The sequence below is a fragment of the Strongylocentrotus purpuratus genome, unplaced genomic scaffold (genome assembly GCF_000002235.5).
Source record: "Strongylocentrotus purpuratus isolate Spur 01 unplaced genomic scaffold, Spur_5.0 spur5_scaffold_7, whole genome shotgun sequence".
Taxonomy (NCBI): domain Eukaryota; kingdom Metazoa; phylum Echinodermata; class Echinoidea; order Camarodonta; family Strongylocentrotidae; genus Strongylocentrotus; species Strongylocentrotus purpuratus.
The window spans coordinates 31,371,662-31,394,501 of NW_022145613.1; the positions used below are offsets into that span (position 1 = coordinate 31,371,662).

At 36.8% G+C, this 22,840-nt stretch overlaps 1 protein-coding gene across 4 annotated transcripts in view; it reads left to right on the top strand.

Moving 5' to 3' along the window:
* LOC100892772 (deleted in malignant brain tumors 1 protein) overlaps nucleotides 1–22,840 on the top strand; it is a 40,310-nt gene that overhangs the window by 12,975 nt on the left and 4,495 nt on the right. The window contains exons 2-8 of one of the 4 annotated variants that reach the window (XM_030974156.1): nucleotides 1,979–2,084; nucleotides 3,397–3,741; nucleotides 4,862–5,064; nucleotides 6,330–6,407; nucleotides 7,025–7,282; nucleotides 7,933–8,160; nucleotides 8,505–10,134. In XM_030974156.1, the coding sequence (XP_030830016.1) occupies nucleotides 4,926–5,064; nucleotides 6,330–6,407; nucleotides 7,025–7,282; nucleotides 7,933–8,160; nucleotides 8,505–8,611 (810 nt within the window). In that variant the 5' untranslated portion in view covers nucleotides 1,979–2,084; nucleotides 3,397–3,741; nucleotides 4,862–4,925 and the 3' untranslated portion in view covers nucleotides 8,612–10,134. Of the gene's footprint in view, nucleotides 1–1,978; nucleotides 2,085–3,396; nucleotides 3,742–4,861; nucleotides 5,065–6,329; nucleotides 6,408–7,024; nucleotides 8,442–8,504; nucleotides 10,135–22,840 lie in introns of those variants that run through there. The other 3 variants (XM_030974158.1, XM_030974157.1, XM_030974159.1) reach the window with 3 other exon arrangements.

Consider the following 22,840-nt stretch of genomic DNA (forward strand, 5'->3'; position numbering starts at 1 on the left):
TGTGCTTAATAGCTGTAGTAGTCGCATTCGTATAGTAGCGTTGTTGTTGTTATTGAGTTATGAAAGTAGATAATCAGAAATGTATATGATATTTACATTACAGTGTGTACCATTATGTATCAGTATCAATATATATATCGAGGAAGTACATGTGATCAACATAAAAAGTGGGAGATTTGATTTTTTTAGCATTTTGGAAGAATTGAATAATCAATTTACGTAATTCCCGTAATTTTTCAAGTCCCGGAAGGCTTCAAACTAAATGGCCCGAATTTACAAAGGAGGTTTGTCGACAAACCGAGGTTAATGTACGTCATATGACGCGTTTTGACGCGTTTTTTACAAACCTGGTTTGTAAAAAACAAAAGGAGGTTTGTCGACAAACCTCCTTTGTGAATTCGGGCAAAAGTGTGTGCAGAATTTCATTCTTGAGGGCCCGTTGAACATATTTGATATTTTCTGACACAACTTGAACCTTTTAATCAGGAAGCAAGCAATCCCCCGACCATTTGAAAACCAAATCACCCGCAGTCTGATCAAGGAGTTACTATTAGGCTAACAATTCTTCGGAATAGTATACAAATATACACTGCCTTGAGAGGTTCTGGTTAAAAATATGCGCAAGAGGTGACTCCAATAGTAACTCCATGCTCCAATAGTACTATTTGCTGAGGGGCGCAGCCCCGAAGCAAATGGTACTTTTGGATTCACCGAGGCCCATAGTTTACCAGTACCTCAAATAGAAGGCATGGTATATTTGTTTTATATCCTGCATCAAAAATTTATTTTAAAAATGTATATAGATATATATATATATATATATATTGGAGAAACAAAATTTAGAACAAAAAAAGTCTAGAATATTTTGTTGTCATTAAATTAAGATTTGAAAAAAAAATTGTAATCAATTCAAAACAAACAAAAAAAAAAATCACTTTTTTTTTTAAAACTCCCAAATAGTAAACCCAAATAGTACTCTCATATAGTACTTTCTAAAAATAGGTCAAATATTTCTGGTCATGTGACGAGCTCTCAACCAATCAAAAGCCAACAAATTTTTGATGCAGGATATAATATAGTATAGTATAGTATTTATTTTCCGTTAAAAAAAACAAAAAACATATAATACAAGTATATAGATCACATTAATAAAACGGATGGATAGCCCATATTCAGCTGTGCCAGGCACGACACTGCTGGTCTTCCATGGGGTCCAGAAATCATCTACATAAATAAATTATAGATGCTTAAACTCTACAAAAGTGAAGTCTTGCCTTTAGTGAACATTCTTGCCTCTTTATAAATATTGCCTTATCATTCACGACTGGAGAGAAGTCCTTATGCCTCGTCTTTTTCCTGTCTCTTAAAAAAAAAATTGATGCAGCCTTTAACTTTATTTAAGATTATATACCTCTCTTTAGAAATCTGGCCATCTGATTTGTCGAAATTGAAGTCGTGATTTAAGCCATTCCCGTTAAGAAAAGAACAATGCCAGTACAGGTTAATATCTCATGAGTGAGATGCCCGCAAGATTCCGGGTACCGGGAAAACAGTAAAATTTTGCTGCGATCCCCATTGCTTTACGTGTTCAAACTTAGTTTGTGCGAACGCGGATACAAATAGCAGTCGACATATCTATACTCTTCAATTATTGTTCATATGCAGTTAATCAACTTTTATGGTGGTTCACGGACCGACATGGGTGGGTTCACTAAATATACAGCCAACCCATGTGACCGAAAACATCGGTCCATGAACCGTTTCCAGAAAGAAGGCTCATGAGTTGGAAATTGTGAGTCCTATGGGCTGTCAGTCCAGTGGGCTGTCGGTTTCGGGGTTCGTCGGTCTAGATAACCCTCTTAGAAGTGACGAGAATCCCTATGAGACCGATAATGTCGGCCTCGTGTGCTTTCGTCAGTGGGCTTTTTTTCATGTGATCCGTTTAATTTTAACAATGCTTTGAACCTTGTTTCTGCAGAGAACCAGATCGCTGAGTCTCCTTAACCTGATGACCATCATGCATCCAGTATATACGCTTTCCCTTCTCTATGTCTTACTTGCTCCCAGATTTGGCAGAGTAAATGGTATGTACGTGTATGTATGTCATATCTAATTGGGCAATTGTGTGTTGACAATATGGTTAACAATAAATAAATTCTTTTTTTTTGGGGGGGGGGGTGAGGATGGGGAAGGGGAACGCCAATTAAACATAAGGAAAACTTACCGTAAAGAAATGAGAAGAGAGTTACGCATCGGGGGATATGTAAACATTTGCGTATATCGTTGTTTAGTCTCCTATTCGAATGCCTAACCCACACAACACGATCCTCTTGCAATTTTCGAAGATATGGCAAATTATATCATATATGGATGTCTAAACAAATATTTTCTTCCCGATTTCCGATTCGGAGGAATGATAAGAGTACTTACATTCGGAATTGTAGTGTATTTAAACCTTCTGGTCAAAGTAAAGCCAAATCGGCCTCAAATCGTAGACAATCTACTGGTCTGACCGTAAAGATTCTCGTTCAATAATATTTTAAAAGTTCATCACTACGATTCTGAGCCGATTTAGCTTCTCCCCGAAGAAACTGAAATCCCTTTAAACTTAGATTTTGTTTAGCATATGACCGTCCAGATTCTCGTTCAATAAGATTTTTTAAATTTGAATTTTCATAATAAAGACTATTGCGAATTGTTCCAAAATCGGTTCTTAGTCAGATCGTACAGTGCGCGGTGGGCTTAAGAGGTATTACGATCACACCATATCATACTAAAAATCTCGGTATCAGTGTATTAGAGTATTAATAATAATAGGCAGTATACATCTCATGTAAGCACGGACTGACAAAAGTGTCCCAGTGATTCCCCAAACCGATATATAACACTTGATAAACATACATTTACAAACAGGGTCTCTTTTACAGGAAGGTAACTTACATTATAATAACAGTAGATTCTTCTACAAGAGGATAACAAAAAGCATCATTCCTGTTGCTACGTTTTTGGTCCTTTTACTACTTTTTATTTTACCGGACGTTAATTTTTCTTAATCACTCCATTGCCAATAACACGATTTAGAGAGATAGCATGGGTAACTTTGGGAAATTGCTGAACCATTTAATCGGTGAAGACATAACGTTTCATGCCACCTTCCTTATAATAATAATAATAATAATAATAATAATAATAATAATAATAGCCTAATAGTCCACTCCAAATTTTATTAAACCGAAACGGAAATTCTTTTTGTGAATCACGAGATGAATGATATCGAATGATCGAATCAGTATCTGTATAGGTCAAAATATTATACAGTAGTAATATATCAAAAGTTAATTTTTATTAGTACTTTGTTATAAACAGTTAGTAAGTTAACACCCTTTCTACTTATAGCCGATGGAGAGACTGTATCGATCACATTAAAATGTGGTGATATCAAGAACGTGACATCTCCGAACTATCCTGACAACTACAACAACAATTTAAAGATTCACTGGAATGTACGAGCAGACCTCGCTCAAAGAATCCTCGTCACATTTAATGACTTCCAAACTGAGGAGAGTGATTATCTACGTATAGAGGAAGAGAACTATACATCTGTTAAAGCAGAGTACAGAGGAAGCAAATTGGCTACACCATATATTTCCCTCTGGAACCACCTTGCGATTATCTTCACCTCCGATTCGTCCGAGAGTAGAACAGGATTCCATCTGTCCATCTCTTGTTTCAAGGAAACAGGTGAAAACCTCAGAAAATATAATAAAGGAAAATCCCCCCTCCCCACCAATTTTTTTTTTAACGAGGTCATGACATCTTTTACTTTCCCTGTTGAATAGATTATGTGTAACAATAAAGGTAGCTGGCCGGGTGATAATACCCACATTTAGGCCCTGTACTCAATTCATTTGATAATTCATGAAGCGTGTTACCAACACTACAGTTTTCAAACATTTTTCAAATACCCCTTTTCTATTAATTTTTCTTTCTTATTTATTTAGTTTCGTAATACATGCAGTTTGAAAATAGACATGTTCATAAATAGGAGACTAGCTTTTGGCCGCTAATGCCCGTTGTACACGAGGTTTCATTTTGTTACGGTGAGAGGTGTTGTGGTCGAGTGGATACGCCACCGCACTGTCGATCACAAGGTCTGCGCTTCGAGTCCTACCGCGGCACTATATGTCCTTTGGCAAGACATTGATCTACAGTTGCCACACTCAACCCAGGTGAGGTAAATGAGTACCTGGTAGGATTATTCCTTGAAATGCACTGTGCGCTGATAATGCTGCCGGAGCTAAAGCTAGGGCAAAAAAGTTCAAAGCTCTTTGGAAGCGCATAGAGATGTTATTTCATAACGTATTATTCGCTATACAAGAACTGAACTATTATTATTACCAACATAGAAATGCGTCAGTGACTAGCACGGTCTTTGACACGACATGTGAGAGTCGTTCAAAAAGTGAATGCATAAAGAATAGAATAAACATTTGTTGGAATCTGTGCATGGGAAGACAAGGTAATTTGTATTAAAAAAAAGAAATTGTACAACCCGCCAAGATGAATACTGGATACGAGCTTATAAAATCTATGTAATTGTAGTCTTGTTCAGAATTCGGATGGGGTTTTGCTAGTAGGCGTAAGTTAATCCCGGCAGCAGTAAATACCTCATTCATATTTCACTTACCGTGGCACCAATAGTTGTCCACACGGACCAACTTGCCAAGATTAAGTTAACACGACCTTCCACCGACCAGCGTAACTTACGCAGAGCCATCTATACAGAGTTTGAGACCATGTAAACCATTGTAAAAAAAACAAATTTACGTAGTAATATCTGCTACCTTGATTTCTCTGTTAGATTACACTGGTATCCACGAGGCCTTTGAGGGTTTGGAGCATACTAGAGTGATGATGCAGCCTGTATGCACAGATGCCTGGCATACGGATGTCGCAGATACGGTGTGCAGAGAAGCAGGATTTCCCGGATCTTACGAGACTATATTCACAAAGAGACTGAGAATATCTCGGAATCACAGGGAATAAATTACCAATGCAGCAAATGTGAGTAGGGAGGTACCACGGGAAAGACTCGAAAAAGATGTAGATTGATACCTGCATTCACTATGAATATGACGAACAAAGAAAGCGGACAAAATACACAGTTCCTCAGGTCAGTGGCGGATCCAGGGGGGGGCCCCCCCCCCCCTTGAGAAAAAAAATCATGTAAAATCACGTGATTTTTACCTTTTTAGGGGGTGGGCCCCCCCCTGGCGCTCAAGGGGGGGGGGTGCAAATTGAAATTTTTTTGAGGATCAAAAAAAAAAAATGTGCTCACTACCCCCCCCCCCCCCCCCCCCCCCCCCCCCCCCCCCCCCCCCCCACTGAGCGAAGTTTTGGCCGGCGCGTTTTTCAAATTTTCGGGAGCAAAAAAAAAAAAAAAAAAATGTGCTCTGTACCTTCCCCCCCCACTGAGCGACTTTTCGGCCGGCGCGATTTTCAAATTTTCGGGAGCAAAAAAAAAAAAGTTGGGCCCCCTCCCCTAAGAAATCCTGGATCCGCGCCTGCCTCAGGTAGACAAAGGAACATCCCTTCACTGCTATTATGTAAAAAGGTGAATATGCATGTGACACCTGTTCTACACATGTTTACATAATAGCAGTGAAGGGATGTTCCGTTGTCTACCTGAGGAACTGTATATTTTGTCCGCTTTCTTTGTCAGTCATGTTCATAGTGATTATTACCCTTTCATATCTTTGAATAAGAACATAATATGTTGATAATAACTTTGATTTAAATTTATTTATCTTCAGTTAGGATACACTAAAAAAGGAAAATGACCGAATAGCAAAGGTCGTAAGAACGTGTGCCGTAAGCTCGTCAAATAAGTTAAAAATTTGAATTACATAATATTAATTATTTATAATGGTGAACGATATTTCATGAAGCATTGCTGTGTTTGTGCTTCATTGAATGAACAAATTCGATTTATCTATCATATTGACTGCTAATAATTTTGTTTTAAATTGGACTGGGAAAGTAGTATAGGCAGGTGTATCAATTAATCGCTTGGTGTCGCGTTAAGAAAGAAATGCTAGAAGTTATTTCAAATAGTTTCGTTAAGTAATGAGTAAAAATATTTGCTTTTTTTAATCAATGATCGGAATTTAGAATCCATTGGTTCATCTAAATCATGATAACAAATTTCGAAAGATTCACAAAACTGCCAGCCCTCGAGGTTGGTCTCTTGGGCTGCCGGTCTTGTAGATTGTAGCCAAAAATTGAGTTTAAGATCATTCAATTTACAACTTCTTATGTTTTATTTTTAGCAACTTTTCGCCTTCAAGACTGCAAGATATCAACGTCCAGGTGCACAGTTCAAGTCTCGTTAGTGATAGTGTGTAGTGGTAAGTACATGTCTACACACAAACAAGGTCAGAATGTTTTGAAGGTGTGCCCAGACCAAATATTTGACAAACATTAATGTTGAAAAGGCTGAGGGTGGAGGTGGGGCGTGGGGGAGGGGCTGGTGCGATCTGCGCTCCTATGTGCTAAAATGCCTGAAAGATTATGTATACACTTGGGGTGAGTGTTGGGGTTCAGGTGTTACCCTGTGCACAATTTTGAACGAAACGTGGAAGAAAATCATCAGATTTGAAACGACTCAGCTGTGTGATAATGCACTCTTCTTATCTTTAAAAAATACTATGATAGAGGTTATTCGGGATGGATGTGGGAGGCGGTTCCCTTGCTACCGTGATAACAACAAATGACATTTGAAAATGCACAGTAGCATCTTTTTGATAACGTTGTTAAATGTGAAAATGTGGAAACTGCCACTAATCTTACTGAGCGTTTATATGTTTCTGAAAAGGTGTGAGAACCCATTTTCTGTTTGGTGACCTTTACCCTAGAGGGTCCATGCTAGAGTTGGACCGCTTTGTAGAATAACGTTGCATAATCGATGTTGAGAAGTACTAGAAACAAGTTGTATTAATCACTAATGTTTTCTGGTTACTCTTAGTTTTAAGTGAACTTGGATGCTTCGACCTTGCGGAAAACACTCATCTGCTGTCAAGAAGTGTAAAACTGAGCAGGAATCAATGTCTTACCTACTGCAAGGCCCTCTCTACCACTCCACAGTATGCTGTACATCAACACCGAATTAACTGTTCATGTATTAATCAAACTGCACTGGATGTTACCGAACTTTCTCAAGAACGTAGCCGATGTAGGAAAACCAGCGAAAGCCAAACTGGGCAATATGCAACCCTCTTTAACGGTATTCCAATTTTGAAAGCTTCTAGTAGCAATCACCACATTGAAGCACAAGCTGAACTTACTGTAATATCCTTTATCAAGGAAATATTTTTATTTTTTTTAAACATGGTAAACATGACAAAACCTAAACGATAAATACTTTAGATCAAAGTCCAACTGATCCAGTCCAGTTTCAAACCACTCTGAGATCACATTTCTTATTCTTGGAAACGGAGATTCATGGCAGATGACTAATGAACTGACAAATGAGATTTACACCTTGAGGAGGCTCGAACCCATGGCCTTCACATCACTAGTTAAGGGTACACACCACTCAAACAGAACACTTTTATGTCAGTGCAGCCTTTGTTGGATACTCTGTAAAGGATAAAAAAGATGCTTGGAGCAAAATTGCAATTTAGGAAGATAATTATGTGCTAAATCTAATTTTAGACAATTGTTTTGCCCAACTTGGGTAATGTTTTGCTCAATCACGATCACCTAAACTAATCTATAACATAACTTTATAACATATAAACTGTCTCTTTAATCAACCAAGCTGGGCTCGTAATACAATAGACATATCACTACCATCAGGCTGAAAACACCTTTTTACAGTGTATTTAATTGAAGTAATGTGTCTGGTTCACCTTTTGATCAAAACCTTACAAGTCTCGTTTGGATTCTGCCACGACCCGCCTGAGATAGACAACGGATCTTGGATTAATACATTGAATGGATTCATGTACGGCACAACTATCACCGCCAAGTGCAACGACAGCTACGAGTTGGTGGATGGAGATGGGAAGATGAGATGTGACAAGGCAACAACCTCTACAACTCAAGACTTTGTATGGCATGGAATCATTCCATCGTGTCGGAAAACGAATACTAGTACTCGTAAGTAGAACTAGATGTTAGGTGATGACGTGAAAAAACATGTTATGCTATTCAGCTATTATATTACTATACAAGTTCATATGTACTCAGTCGCCTGTAAAGTTGTAATAATTTGGTATTACTTCTTTTCATGAAATGATTGGGATAGTTTCGTTTATTCTTGATAGAATCTTCTCAGAATTGTATTGATCAGTCGTTACGTCTCTTGCTTCAGTTTCCCAATATTTCATTCTCTTTCTTTCTCTCCGTTATTATCCCTTCCACGCACCCCTTTCCTCTCTCTTTCTGTCTTTCTCTCTCTCTCTCTCTCTCTCTATCTTTATATCTTTCTCCCTTATATACAGAAATCAATGTAGTACCAGCTGACGAAGAGTCGCCCGGGTCTGGTAAGATTCTGAAGTCAAAATGGCAACTTATGATTGTATCTTTCTTCTTTATTATTATAAACTAATACAATCAGTGAGTGTTTAGGAAATGATTCCTTTTGAAACCACTATCAAAATATTTGCAAGGAGAAATTCAAGAACCTCATAGCTAACTGATAATGCTAATTAAGGCTGAGTTGGCTCGCGATCTCAATGATAATTTTTCACAAGAAAGTAATATATCATGCGTTGTTAGCAACAACACTTTCTTGGTTAAATCATCGTATAGAACAATCACCATTTAAGTTACTAAAGTATACTTTTATCTCTTGGAGAACATATACTGCCGTAGGAAGAATACAAATTGCTGATATTTTAGCGTAGTTGATATATATTTGATGTATGATTCCGAAAATACTTCATCTAGGCCATCGTTTTATTTCAATTTATGAAAATTGTATTTTAAGTCTGTTCGATAATAATGTTTAAAATGATTTTCGACAAGTATTTCCTTTCTTTTTGATACATTTCTAAAAATAATTCATTTGCAGTGTTAGAATACCATACACAATTCGTGTATTAGATAGTGTTGCTTTATTATATTTTAGTTCGTTTACGTCATGTGCCATGAAAAAGATTAGAGCAGATGAATGGTGCTTGCGATGAAGGCTTAGGTGTATAAATGTGTAACTACTCACTGCACGTAAATAGGCTTTCAGCCCTGTGTTAATCGAGATAAATACTCAAGAGTTGTGTTACTTTACTTCCCGGTTTTTATTTTATCTTGGAAGACGGTTTTTCATGTATGCTAAGTCATATATTGTTGTTTTTCTATAATTATGGTATAATTGAAGGGATATAAGATTAATGTTGAGTTCATAATATGATGACATTTAGCGAAAAACACACCTTTGCACATTTCAGTCAGATTTATCACTTTTTGCGGAGTTTTTCTTTCATAATCTAGTTCCAACAAACACGGGTACAGTTCGTGTGTGTGCGGGCGTGGGCGAATGACCGTTTGTGCACATTCAACAATATGAGATCAAAATAATAATAAAATGGCAAAGTAAAATTGTTTTGTTTATGTTTTCCTTCCGTAAGGGGAAGTGTCCTTATTTCTTTTAACCCTCTTTTGGGTTACACATCTCAGATTGAAGTGAATTTCAACCCTGTGCCCATTATACAGGTGCGACTGATAAGAATCGGACTCAAGTCCTCCAATCAATACCTGATCAATGATATTAATATCAAATGTAGTTGTGAAAACTGCGAGCTCTCAATAAAACTGGGCCTTCGTATTTTTGGAATCGGGTTACAGCACAAATTTAAAATGTTCATTTCTAAGTTGTGCTTACAAATATCAGGAAATAAATTTCCATTATCAATGTTTGTTGAAATACTATGATTTAATTTCTCATTGTATGGCAAGATCGTACTTATGCTAGCTATTAGCTACAGTTAGTAACTGTATTCATCGATATAGGTAATTATAGGTAAAGAAACAATTTTGGATTTATGTAAGTTTGTGAACTCTTTTGAATGACGTTGCAAGCTGTATTTTTGTTTGAATTGTTTTCACGTAAAATAAAGGCAAAATAACAAGTCACGGTCTCCTTTAACATGGCTTTTCTTTCTGCTTGTTTTTTTTTAAATACTAACATCGACATTAGAATCTTTCAAAACCACGTCCAACATAAATTGCAAGCACTTTATAACAATCACATACCAGGTTATTTAGGTCACGTCCTTTTTTTCTTTCTCTCTTTTCTCTTTAACTTTTTCTTATAATATTTTTCTCTTCGGGTTATAAAAAAAAAAACATATTTAGATGTCACCATACGTGTAGTGGCATATCCAGGGAAACGCCCCACCCGCAACGACAAATTTGGAAAACTCTAAAATGAAAAGCAAAAGTGCTGTCCCCACATTTCATTTTATAACAAGGATATTTCACTTTGATATCAATGAGTAAAACTTAAAGATAATCATAATCAACCAATCTTCCACTGTATCATCACATGTAGTTACAGAATGAAAAATAAAGCTCTTCGATTTAACGGAATACTTATTGATGCTGATAAATTTGCAGAAACTAGTGGCACTGAAACTCCCAAGATTTTGTTAGGACTTCTCATTCCCTTCATCATCATCATCATCATCATCATTATCATCATCTTTGCCTGCTTCACTGTTTGGATAAAACGGCGAAAAGAAAGAATAGGAGAAAGTCTGTGGTAGGTAATCCTTGATAAATCTGATGACTCGGATTTTCGAATTTTATTTCCCACTTTCACTTGCATTTGCCATTCACTTAATTGTGAAATATCGATGCTCTGTAAATGTGCGGAAGAACACAATAAAAATATCAAGAGGATCACTGTACAACGCACCTAATGGATTCAGCGTTGAATCCCTGAACACCTATTTTTTTTTTCTTTAGGTCTGGGGAGGTTTCAGGAAGAAAAAAAACATCCCTAGAAAAAGCACTGTAAGCTTACCGGCTAAATATAAGCTCAAGAAGGCATAAGGAGAGTGCACGCAGTTATGGGTAGTTGTGGGACCTATTTTCATATCATTTCCATTTCTGCCAAAATATTTTAGGCCTACCAGAAACATTTGTTTGGAAAGATGTATTTCGGTTAAAATTTGATAAGATAAGAGACAATAATATCAAACAATATAATTTCAAATTAATTCATAGAATATTGCCATCTAAAGACAATCTTTTTACATGGAAAATCATACAGTCTAACGAATGTGAAATTTGTCGTGAAAAAGAAACTATTGAAAATTTTATATTTCGTTGCAAGAAATAAAGAGTTTTCTGGAAAATTATCTCAAGAATTATATATTTTATCTTTAAAACAGAAATTGAAATTGATATGAAAATGTTATTGATTGGATATAAAATAGTTAACAGAAAATTGACTTTACTTAATTTTTTGATAAATTATGCTCAACTCGTTATATACAAAGACTACGTAAAGCGAAACTTTGGGGAAGTACCAACCAATCCAAAGAAGTTAATAAATAATTTTATTTCATCATTAACATGCTATTTGAGATACAAAGAAAATATAAGATACTTCGATGATGAAGAAGTTAAGAAAGTATTAGAAATATTTTTCATTCATATGTTTAATTTTACTATTTTCGTAAATAATATATATGTATTTTGAAATGGAACAATAAAGTCCCTCTGAAGAGGTAAAGAGAGAGAAAAAAATACCATTGAACAAATGTATATCCCGGGAAAGTAACTAGAATAAATACACGTATAGGTATTCTTAAGCAGAAGATCATAATAATTAGATAACGGGGAAAATGGACTCCATACCTCGAACACCTATTCACTATATTGTAGCCGTTCCAGGCTCCTTTATTTTTCATGCTTGAAAGTAAGAAATTAATTCAAAGAAACGTTGAACACCCTCCGATTGATTATGATTTTTCACATTCAATTTCTCACTCATTATGCACGTTGGCAGCGGTTGGCTGCTTGTTATGGCTTACGAAAGACGGTTCTGTAAAATGCATCACCTTGCTCCTTGCTTCTTCTTTTTTACACACACCTAATCTCTGATGCATTCAGCTAAGTGGCGGTTGGTGACTTTCAACAGCCAAAATGTCGAATTCGTTTTCGTTTTCTTCGAGAGAAGTATTACATTTAGCACTTGAAAAACTGTACATTAACCAGCAACGCTGCACCATCGGCAGTAGCAGGGTTCCAGCAGACAAACTAGAGTTATATGCCGTGGTTGAGTACAATACAAATATTGTATTTGATGATCAAATTCTTTCATTTTTGTTCTAGATTTATATACAAATCCATGATGAATTTATCACAGACCATCCCAATGGCTAACTTCGAACCACCGGGTTTTCGCGGTTGGGTGCACAAATTTTCGTGAAAACGTATATCCTTATTCATGAAAGGCCGGGGCAGGGGCGGATCCACGTAGCGATTTTTCCGGCCCGGGCCCCCCCCCCCCCTAGCCCCAAAAAACGATAACAAAATAGGATAATAACGTAAAGTTAACCTTTTTTAAAACACAAAACAAAAGCGCCCCCCCCCCAAAAAAAAAAAAAATAAATAAATAAATAAATAAATAAATAAATAAATAAATAAATAAATAAAAAAAATAAAAAATAATAATAATAATAAATAAAAAAATAAATAAAAAAAATAAATAATAATAATAATTGATTCACCGACCGGCTGAGTGGGCGCTAAATTTTTCCTCCAAAACTCGATCAAAAAAGGGAAAGAAGAAAGGTGCTCTCCCCCCCCCCCCCGACTTATTCGCCGGCCGGCTGAGTCGACGCTAAATTTTGTATTAAGATTTGCCCCCCCCCCCTTGTCGCCGGCTGGATCCTTTTTTTTTTATTATTATTATTGGAAAAAAAAAAAATTCTCACGAAGAAGGCCAAAAAACAAAAAAAGTGGTCTTACCCACCCCCTCCCCCCGCTTATTTACCGGCTGGCTGAGTCGGGGTAAAATATTTCCTGAAAAATTGGACAAAAAAAGTGCCTACTACCCCCCCCCCCCCCCGCTTATTCACCGGTGGTTGAGTCGCGACTAATATTTTCTCACGGATTGCCCCCCCCCCCCCCCTCTTTCCGCCGGCTGGATCCGCCACTGGGTCGGGACAATCGAGTGCAAATAGTTTCTTTCTTCAAAGATGGTCCTTGGGATAAAAACAATTTTTGTTTACATGTATAATGTATATTTATGAAACGTGCCCATACTACTGCGAAGTGTCGGGTAAAGTTTAATAACCAATGGAATAGGTATTTTTGTTATTTTGTGTTTGTTTTGCAAAGTAGCTACAGGGGGCATCCCCTAAACAAAGGGAAAAATATAAATAAATGAATAGGGGAAAGAGAATGAAGGAGATTTGACATATCCCCAACGTATCCCAATCATGCCAGTGCCCCTCAATGGTGTGACCAATACAAATGATATGGTTACTAAAAATGTACTATAAACGAGAAGAGCAGTAGGCCTAATAGTAAAGTTATGTCAGATGGTGTGTGATCAGGCGCGTACGCATGGGGGGGGGGAGGGTTGGGGGTTGAACACCCTAAATAAAAATTGTGCGTGTTTCGGAGGTAAACCCCCCCCCCACCCCCTCATTTTTTTTTGTTAAAATATTTAGAAATTGTGCTTATGGGTGACCAAAAAAAGTTGTCCCTCCCCCCCCCCCCCCCCCCCCCCCAAAGGGGACGAAATGTCGATCGGCGAATTTTTCAAACTTTCGGGATAAAAAAAAAATGTGCTCTGTAATACTTTTTATAAAATCTTATTCTTTGCTTTTTCTTCCTCTTCTCTTCTTCTTTCTCTCTCTCCTTATCAATATTATTCTCTCTCGTTTTTGTTCCTTCATTCCTCTCACATTTTCTTTTCAGCTTTCCTCTCTATTTCCTTTTTTCTCGCTCCTTGTTGTTTTTTCAAAGCAAATTGTGGGACCCCCCCCCCCCCCCTACCTGGAAAACCACACTTGACAACATGAGAAGGGAAAGAACTGCGCTGTTGATATAACAAAACCCAAACCAGCAATAAATACATAATTCGTTAAGATACACTGTCGCTCATAAAGGTGGAATATTTTAGTTTTACCCCAATTTATGGAATTATTTTAAAAATTATTTAAAAATAATAGATATAGATAATAGTATATATTCTCAGATTTTATTGAATAATAACTTGCCAATGTGTGTTTTGCGGAACTGCTAAAGCATGTGTATGCTACTATGCTTATTAACTAGGGGACCTACGCTCTCAAGTCATAAATGACAGTAATGAGGATTAATGCCCCACAAAAGGACACTAATATAGCACATCGACACGGTTTTGATCCTGGGGCCTAACAGTTATGAGGCCATTGCTTTGTCACTGAACCATGACTGTACGCAGCGGGGGCTAGGGTAGGGGGCAGTTTCCATAAATTTAAAAAAAAACAGAAAATGCAATAAATTTTCAATAATTTATTGCATTTAACCCCGGTGCCTAACAAAAAAAAAAAATTCTGTGTGCCCATGCCTTGAGCCATAATGCATGGCCGTCAAGAGGATTTTTTATGTTGGGGACCGGGGTAAAATGCAATAAATTATTGAAAATTTATTACATTTTCTGTGTTTTTATGCCTCCGCCACCGAAGGTGGTGCCGGAGGCATCATGTTTTCGGGTTGTCCGTCCGTACGTCCGTACGTCCGTACGTCCGTCCGTACGTCCGTACGTCCGTCCGTACGTCCGTACGTCCGTCCCGTTTGACCGTTATCACAATATCTCAAGAACCATTTAAGATTTAAACTTAAGACTCGAGAATAGTATTTATCACCATAGGAAGACGATCTGATTAGATTTTGGAGTACGTAGGTCAAAGGTCACAGGTCACAGAGGTCAACTTATGAAATTCCTTGTATTGAGTTTGTTAGCGCGATATCTCAAGAACCATTTGAGATTTAAACTTCAAACTTAAGGATAGTATGTATCACCATAGGAAGACGATCTGATTAGATTTTGGAGCACGTATGTCAAAGGTCAAGGGTCACAGAGGTCAACTTATGAAATTCCATACATTGAGATTGTTAACATGATATCTCAAGAACCACTGGAGATTTAAACTTCAAACTTAGTGATAGTGTGTATCACTATAGGAAAACAATCTGATTACATTTTGGAGCACGTAGGTCAAAGGTCAAGGGTCATAGAGGTCAACTTATGAAATTCCATACATTGAGATTGTTATCATGATATCTCAAGAACCACTGGAGATGTAAAAACTTCAAACTTAAGGATAGTATGTATCACCATAGGAAGACGATCTGATTAGATTTTGGAGCACGTAGGTCAAAGGTCAAGGGTCACAGAGGTCAACTTATGAAATTCCATACATTGAGATCGTTATCGCGATATCTCAAGAACCACTGGAGATTTAAACTTCAAACTTAATGATAGTGTGTATCACCATAGGAAGACAATCTGATTAGATTTTGGAGCACGTAGGTCAAAGGTCAAGGGTCACAGAGGTCAACTTATGAAATTCCATACATTGAGATCGTTATCGCGATATCTCAAGAACCACTGGAGAATTTTCACTTCAAACTTAATGATAGTATGTATCACCATATCATAATATCTCAAGAACCACTGGAGATTTAAACTTCAAACTTAATGATAGTGTGTATCACCATAGGAAGACAATCTGATTAGATTTTGGAGCACGTAGGTCAAAGGTCAAGGGTCACAGAGGTCAACTTATGAAATTCCATACATTGAGATTGTTATCATGATATCTCAAGAACCACTGGAGATTTAAACTCCAAACTTGTTTAAATTGCTCTATGGCGGAGGCATCATTTTCGACTGCGCGCAGTCAAAATTCCATCTAGTTTTTAATTTATGGAAACTGCCCCCTACCCTAGCCCCCACTGCGTACAGTCATGGTTCAGTGACAAAACAATGGCTTCGTAACTGTGAGGCCCCAGGATCAAAACCGTGTCGATGTGCTATATTAGTGCCCTTCTGTGGGGCATTAATCCTCATTAATGTCATTTATGACTTGAGAGCGTAGGTCCCCTAGTTAATAAGCATAGTAGCATACATATGCTTTAGCAGTTCCGCAAAACACACATTGGCAAGTTATTATTCAATAAAATCTGAGAATGTATACTATTATCCATATCTATTATTTTTAAATAATTTTTAAAATAATTCCATAAATTGGGGTAAAACTAAAATATTCCACCTTTATGAGCGACAGTGTACATTGCATGGTATGCTAAATCAGCAAAGTTTAGCAGTTACTTACCGTAATTTTACCTTTGTAGGATACAGTAAAGTACATAAAATGAAAGTCGGTCGACTGAATGAGAACTGCATTTGGTTCATAAATCGGGATTATAATTTGAAGAAAAACACATACATAATTGCTTTAGTATATCTGCCACTTTAATTCCATATTACATAAACTTAATGTTAAGTCTAGTTGACAGAATAAAAATATTCTCACCAACTTATTATAACTATATAGTATATATCGTTTAAATTTAAACAAGCGCTGACAACAATTATATGTGTAATTCGTTAATATCAATATTCGTCAAAATATTTCTTGATATAATATGTAGACCCAAATATTCTAATCGGCATTTCTGGTCTTTGAACCCTAAAATGAACTTACATGTGTATCATCATTGAGAAATAAAAATCTAATTTTGACCATAGGTGTTTGAGGCGGCACCAAACCAACGTCCACGGAGAGTCCGAGGGAAGATCCAGAGGAACATTAACCAACTCTCCAGAAGAAACGTCAAGATTCCACCCAACCTTTGGAATCTTTTATTCAAACACAGTCGTTGAAAATGAATACATACCAAGCATAGGTATGGTAACAACATCGGGTCTGTCAGAATATCCTACAAACACAGACCACCTGATTAGACCAGAAGTATCTAGACGAGACCATTCTCTTTCTACGGTTTCCATAAGTGTCCGACCTACTGAAAATTCTACCAACGACATCCCAATTATTAATCCTCTTCAAACGGCTTCCAGTGTCGAAGAAACCGAGAACACCTCAACGAATGATCAGACTAACTCCGATTTGGCTATCCACTCCTCTGCACGAACCCTTCCATCAGCGCAAGTTAGTCCAAGATCAAGGACTCTTGGGGCATATGTACCTTCGGTGTGTCCTTTGACCCTTCGACCTCTTCCTCTACGACCAATCAGCACGAATCGTACGTACGCTGAACTTGGAACCCAAAGCGACCCTGTAAATCCTTGTCAACCTATCAACAAACATTCGCCTCCTCCTGGAGTAGGTAACACCTTGTCGAATGGATCATCTAATGTTGGTGTACCGCATCAATACAAGGAGCCTATCACAACGGTAGACGTCCACGGTTCATCCCCAACGTTTCGTCCACTACCTGGGCAAAATGAGCTCTCAGATTCTGTGAACTCAAAGGGAAGCCCAATTTCTGAAGGTTCTACTACTTACCATGATAGACATTACTATGAAGATGCAGACATTGAAATGGATAGGCCTACGCCGAAATCTATGACACCGAACTCACCCGATCCAGGTGGGGCAGATTTCGATCGAAGGATGCGACAGGCACAACGGAGCTCATCCTGTTCTGAGAGGAAATACTACTCGATCCATGACCCTCGACCTCAAAATAAGAGCGAGGAAATTAAGACTTCTGAAGGACAGACACCATCATCACACGATCCATTATATTTTACATTGGAAAAAGAAGACGATGATACAACAGAAATGATTGTCAATCCCTTGTATGAATCCACTGAACCTGATCTGAGAGAGAAAGAGGGGGTGTGGCGGGAGAGATAAATGAAAGAGTTGAGGAGAGAAGAAAATACAGAGTGAGAGATGGAGAGAGAGAGGGTGGTGAGAGAGAGAGAGAGAGAGAGAGGGGGGGGAGAGGTAGTGGAAGGCAGTGGTATTGATTATGTGATTTTTATTTTTTTTTAAAGCTAAACCCGGTTCCAGTAGGGCACAATATGGCGAATATGGCTTTGTTGGCCAAGGACAAAACGAAAGAATATACAAGCAGGCCATGCTGTGACCAACTGGAACCAAGTTGGCTGAACTCTGTGTATAGATGGCTCTGGTGGAAGGACGTCATTACAGGATGTCCAACAAAAACATGGTTGGGTGTCATGTACGCTTGGATCTATTGTAGAAGCAGAACGGAAAACAAACACATTCTCAGATTATCTTAGGACAATATAGCTAGGTATAGCCAGAATATCAAACATAGCTAGCTATATATTATCCTATATTGTCATAGAGAGAAAGAGTAACAGAGCGGCAAGTGTAGGAGTGTGAGAGCCGGAAAGAGCTGGAGAGTTAATGAAAGAGAATAGAGGGAGAGAGAGAGAGAGAGAGAGATAGAGGTGACGTATAATTGAAAATATAATACATTAATGTGGTGAATGCAATAAGATACACGATTTTATGGTAATACTTTTTGCAAACCTATGCGTAAACTGCACAAGTTATGTCGTACTTCTGTGAATCGAGTTCTCTATTTTAAATAACTGAGTATAATTAAATTTTAAAAGTGGTGTTCTAAACACAGTGTACTATGTATTAAAGTTCTTATGTTTATAGTTAATATGTAAATATTCATCTTTATTATTGAGATGAAGATAAACACCATGTTAATTAGCACTTATATTTATAGATAAATATTACTTCTATACTATTTTGTCATATGCGCAAAATACCATATTTATGTTATGTAAGAGCATTATTTTACACATGGAAATGGAGTCATGTATTTAGTGGGTTTGTTCCTCTTGAAATATAAATTAAAGGTGATTTTTTTTAAAGGTCCAACTAGTACTGAAGCTTCTATATAAAAGGAAGCATCTAAAGAAAATATAAAGAATTTTTTTTACCCTGATTCATTCAATATCTTGCGTACAGGAACTTATTATTTTCTTTAGATATTGTACAAAATAGTACATCATTATTATTTATTGTCGAATTTATCTGAATTTTTTCGATAGCGTGTTCCTGTGAATGAAAATATTTGATGCTTTCATTGGTTTCAATTTCTTTGTGTAAAATATATTATATCAGACATTTCGAACGAGAAAAAATCAAGTCATGTCTCATTTAACGAATATATTGTATTAATGATTTGTTACCATAATTCCAAATATATGAAGTGAAATTGACTTGCTTCTTGAACCACACACAGTTCTTTGTTTCATTATTGATGAATATCAGTATTATGAAGACCCTAATCCTACTTTAAGGCAGTAGATCTAGGTCGAATGGTCAGTTGGATGCCCGGCCTCAATAAAGTAACACACACACGTAAATATTACTCTCTGACATGGTCATTCTTCTGACTTACAGTGTGATGCGTGAATGCGTGGATGAAAAATGCTACAATACGCTTAAGAGAAATGAAGGAAACCATAATCAGTGATATATAGTTAACAACTAGATTATTCATAGTTGATAGTTTTTCGTAAACACAAGAATGAAAGGTTTACTGGTTGAATTAGGGCCTTTGATGAATACTTATAGATGTCAGCTTTCATATTCGTCATATTCTTAACAGAGATAATTCAACAGTTACTGTTTAAGTTTGACTTTGATGAAAGCAAAAAGTCTTATATTGAGCTACTACGTGTATAATTATGTTAAAATGTCATGGGATTGTTCTTGTAGTCTTACCTAAATTGAGTTTAAAGACACTTCAATTAAAAGATACCTATCGGTGTATTACACCGTCAGGTATGTTATCTCTCTCTTAGTCGTTCTTCGTGTGATCTCAATTCTATGCAAATCAAGATGATATACCTCTGTGGATGAAAGAAATTAGCGCCACCTCTAGACGTGTTATTGTCAATAAACTAACTCATGACAGGGCATTTATTGGAATACGAAGGGAATCTTTACTTTCTGTGGATATTTACTGCGAAGCTAAGGACCATGCGAGGTAGGTTATTGATTTTTTTGGGTCATATTTTCTTGTTATACAATGAGCAATCCTGGAAGTCTATCTTGGGTCAGTAAAGGTCTGATTACATCCTTCAATCATTTTAAGGCATTATCATTTTCATTCTAACGCTGTTTGAATTCGTTGTTGATCCTCAAAATGACGTCTCATTTATTAGATCTATGTTTATATTCATGTTGATCTTCAAGTAAATTGGATGATTTTTAGTAATTAACTAAGGTCGTTATCACTTGGCATTTTCGTTGTTCATGTATTAGTGTGCCGTAGTATCCAATAATTCAAAGCACATTATATTGAAGCGAAGGGGAAGGGAACAGGGGCGATGTCCCCCATGAACCACTTAGGGAGGTTTGTCAAAAGAGATTAACCGACAAGATGGCATATTCGTGCGAATAAAAATATTCCTTATTATAAAAATGTGGTTTTCGCTCACTCATGCAAAAATGCCATTACATTTCATTAGATTTCAAGTCTGGTGTTCTACTTTTGGCAATTCCTTGTAAATATATTCAAATATGCTTATCTCTTAATTGCTCGATTTATCGATTTATTTATTAAATACTAATGATTAATCAATAAATTTACACACAAACATACATACACATACCTACATATATATAATACGAAAGGAAATGAGATATTAATTGCTGCGCGTAGCTTAAATCGAAATTACCCACTGCCGTCCTCCTTTTTTGAAAAGTGTTGAAAAGGTTGAAAATGTCAGTATATATGAAAGAAGATAGTTCATGCATTTCAAGAAGTAGGCCTACAATTAGAGCTGAACCTACACGTACTCGTAGCGGTAGGATAGTGAAACAGCGTACTTTGTTTACTATTTAGCTTGTAAATAGACTGCATTATACTTCTACATTTATTATTGTCACTATCTACATTGTACTTTGTGTTTACTAGTTGGTTCATTGTTCATGTTTGTACTTTCATACACTATATACCTATTATTGTTTGTATCTTTGTGTAATTATCTATGTATAATGTATGAGAATTGTATTCATAAGTCATGCATTGCTATTTATACTTTTATTTTTGTTTGTACTCTCATACCCTGAGAGGGCGTCATAGAGTCAATAAAATTCTAAATCGAGAGATATAAAAAATATATATAAACATTAAGTATATTCGACCTGCACTTGAAATGCTGTTGTACGCAAAATTATAATAGTCTGTTAATCACGGAGCCCTTATTTCAGCCGTCTAACGTTAACAGCGTTTTACACTTGTTTCTGCAGGAACCCAGTTAAACGAGTGGCCTTAAAGAGATGATCATCATGCATCCAGTACAAATGGTGTCCAGTCTCTGCGTTCTAACTTTATCTGTTCTTCTTGCTCTCAGATTTGGCCGAGTAATGGGTATGTACATTGTATAATTTATAGCGGATATGGCAGTTTCGATTTTCTTTCGTTAAATGTTGATGCTTTCCACACTTATTGATGGCACATTGACTTTAACTCTTTTCTAGATCAATCCATGTTTAGATAACCTTTGCAAATAAAACTATTATTTTAGAGTGATATCCTGGGTAACTTCGGGAAATCGGTGAAATATGTTATCGTTGAAGACCGCTGTGTTGGCTCAGTCAGTAGAGCGTCCGCCTCACAACCGGGGGGTCTTGGGTTCGAACCCCGGCCGCGTCATACCACAAGACGTTAAAGACGGGAGTTGCTGCTACTTTTGCGTTCAACAATAAGGGATAGAGCAACGTCGATCTGGCGCTGCTCAGTGGCTGCCGGGCTTACGATCAATTGGGCAAAAAGAATTTCCAATTTCGGTTTAACTTAATAAAATTTGGAGTGGACTTTAAAATTATTATTATTATATAATTATCATTATTATAAAGTTTCATTCTACTTTTCGTACGTGTGTATATCACGAGATGAATGATATCAAATGAACGAAACAGTACTTGTGAAGGTCATGATATTCTAAAGTCGCGATAAATAAAAATTGAGTTTTTATCAATATTTTGTTGTTCTTTAGTTCATTAGTAAATTCACGCCCTTCCTACTTACAGCCGAAGGAGAGCCTGTATCGATCACATTAAAATGTGGTGATATCAAGAACTTGACATCTCCGAAATATCCTGGGAACTACAACAACAATTTAAGGATTCACTGGGATGTACGAGCAGACCTCGCTCAAAGAATTGTCGTCATATTTAATGATTTCCATACCGAGGTTGGTGATTTTCTTTACGTTGAAGAAGAGTACTATCCATCTGCTAGAGCAAAGTACAGTGGAAGCAATGCGGCTACACCATATATTTCCTTCGGGAACCATCTTATGATTATCTTCATCTCCGATATTACCGAGAGTAGAACAGGATTTCATCTGTTCATCTCTTGTTTGAATGAAACGGGTAAATGCATGTACCTTTGAAAATAAAACAAAAGAACACCCCCCCCCCCCCCCAAAAAAAAAAAAAAAAAAAATTAAAATACAAAAATCAATAAACAATGTGATAAATTGCCAAAGAGGTCATGAAATCTTTTACTTTATATGTTGATTAGATTATGTGGTACAATAAAGGTGGCTGGCCAGGTGATAATACCTACATTAAGGCCATATTCAATTCATTTTATAATTTCACGAAGCGGGTAACCAATACTACAGTTCTCAAAACATTTTTCATATGCCCCTTTTATTTTCCTTTGTCGTTTTTTTTTTCTTTTCTGTTTTCTTCTCTCACCCTTTCTTAAATTTCTTATTCATTTAGTTTGATAATAGTTTTATTATAGATATGTACGTAAATAGGTTAAAAGCTTTCGGTCATTAATGCCCGTT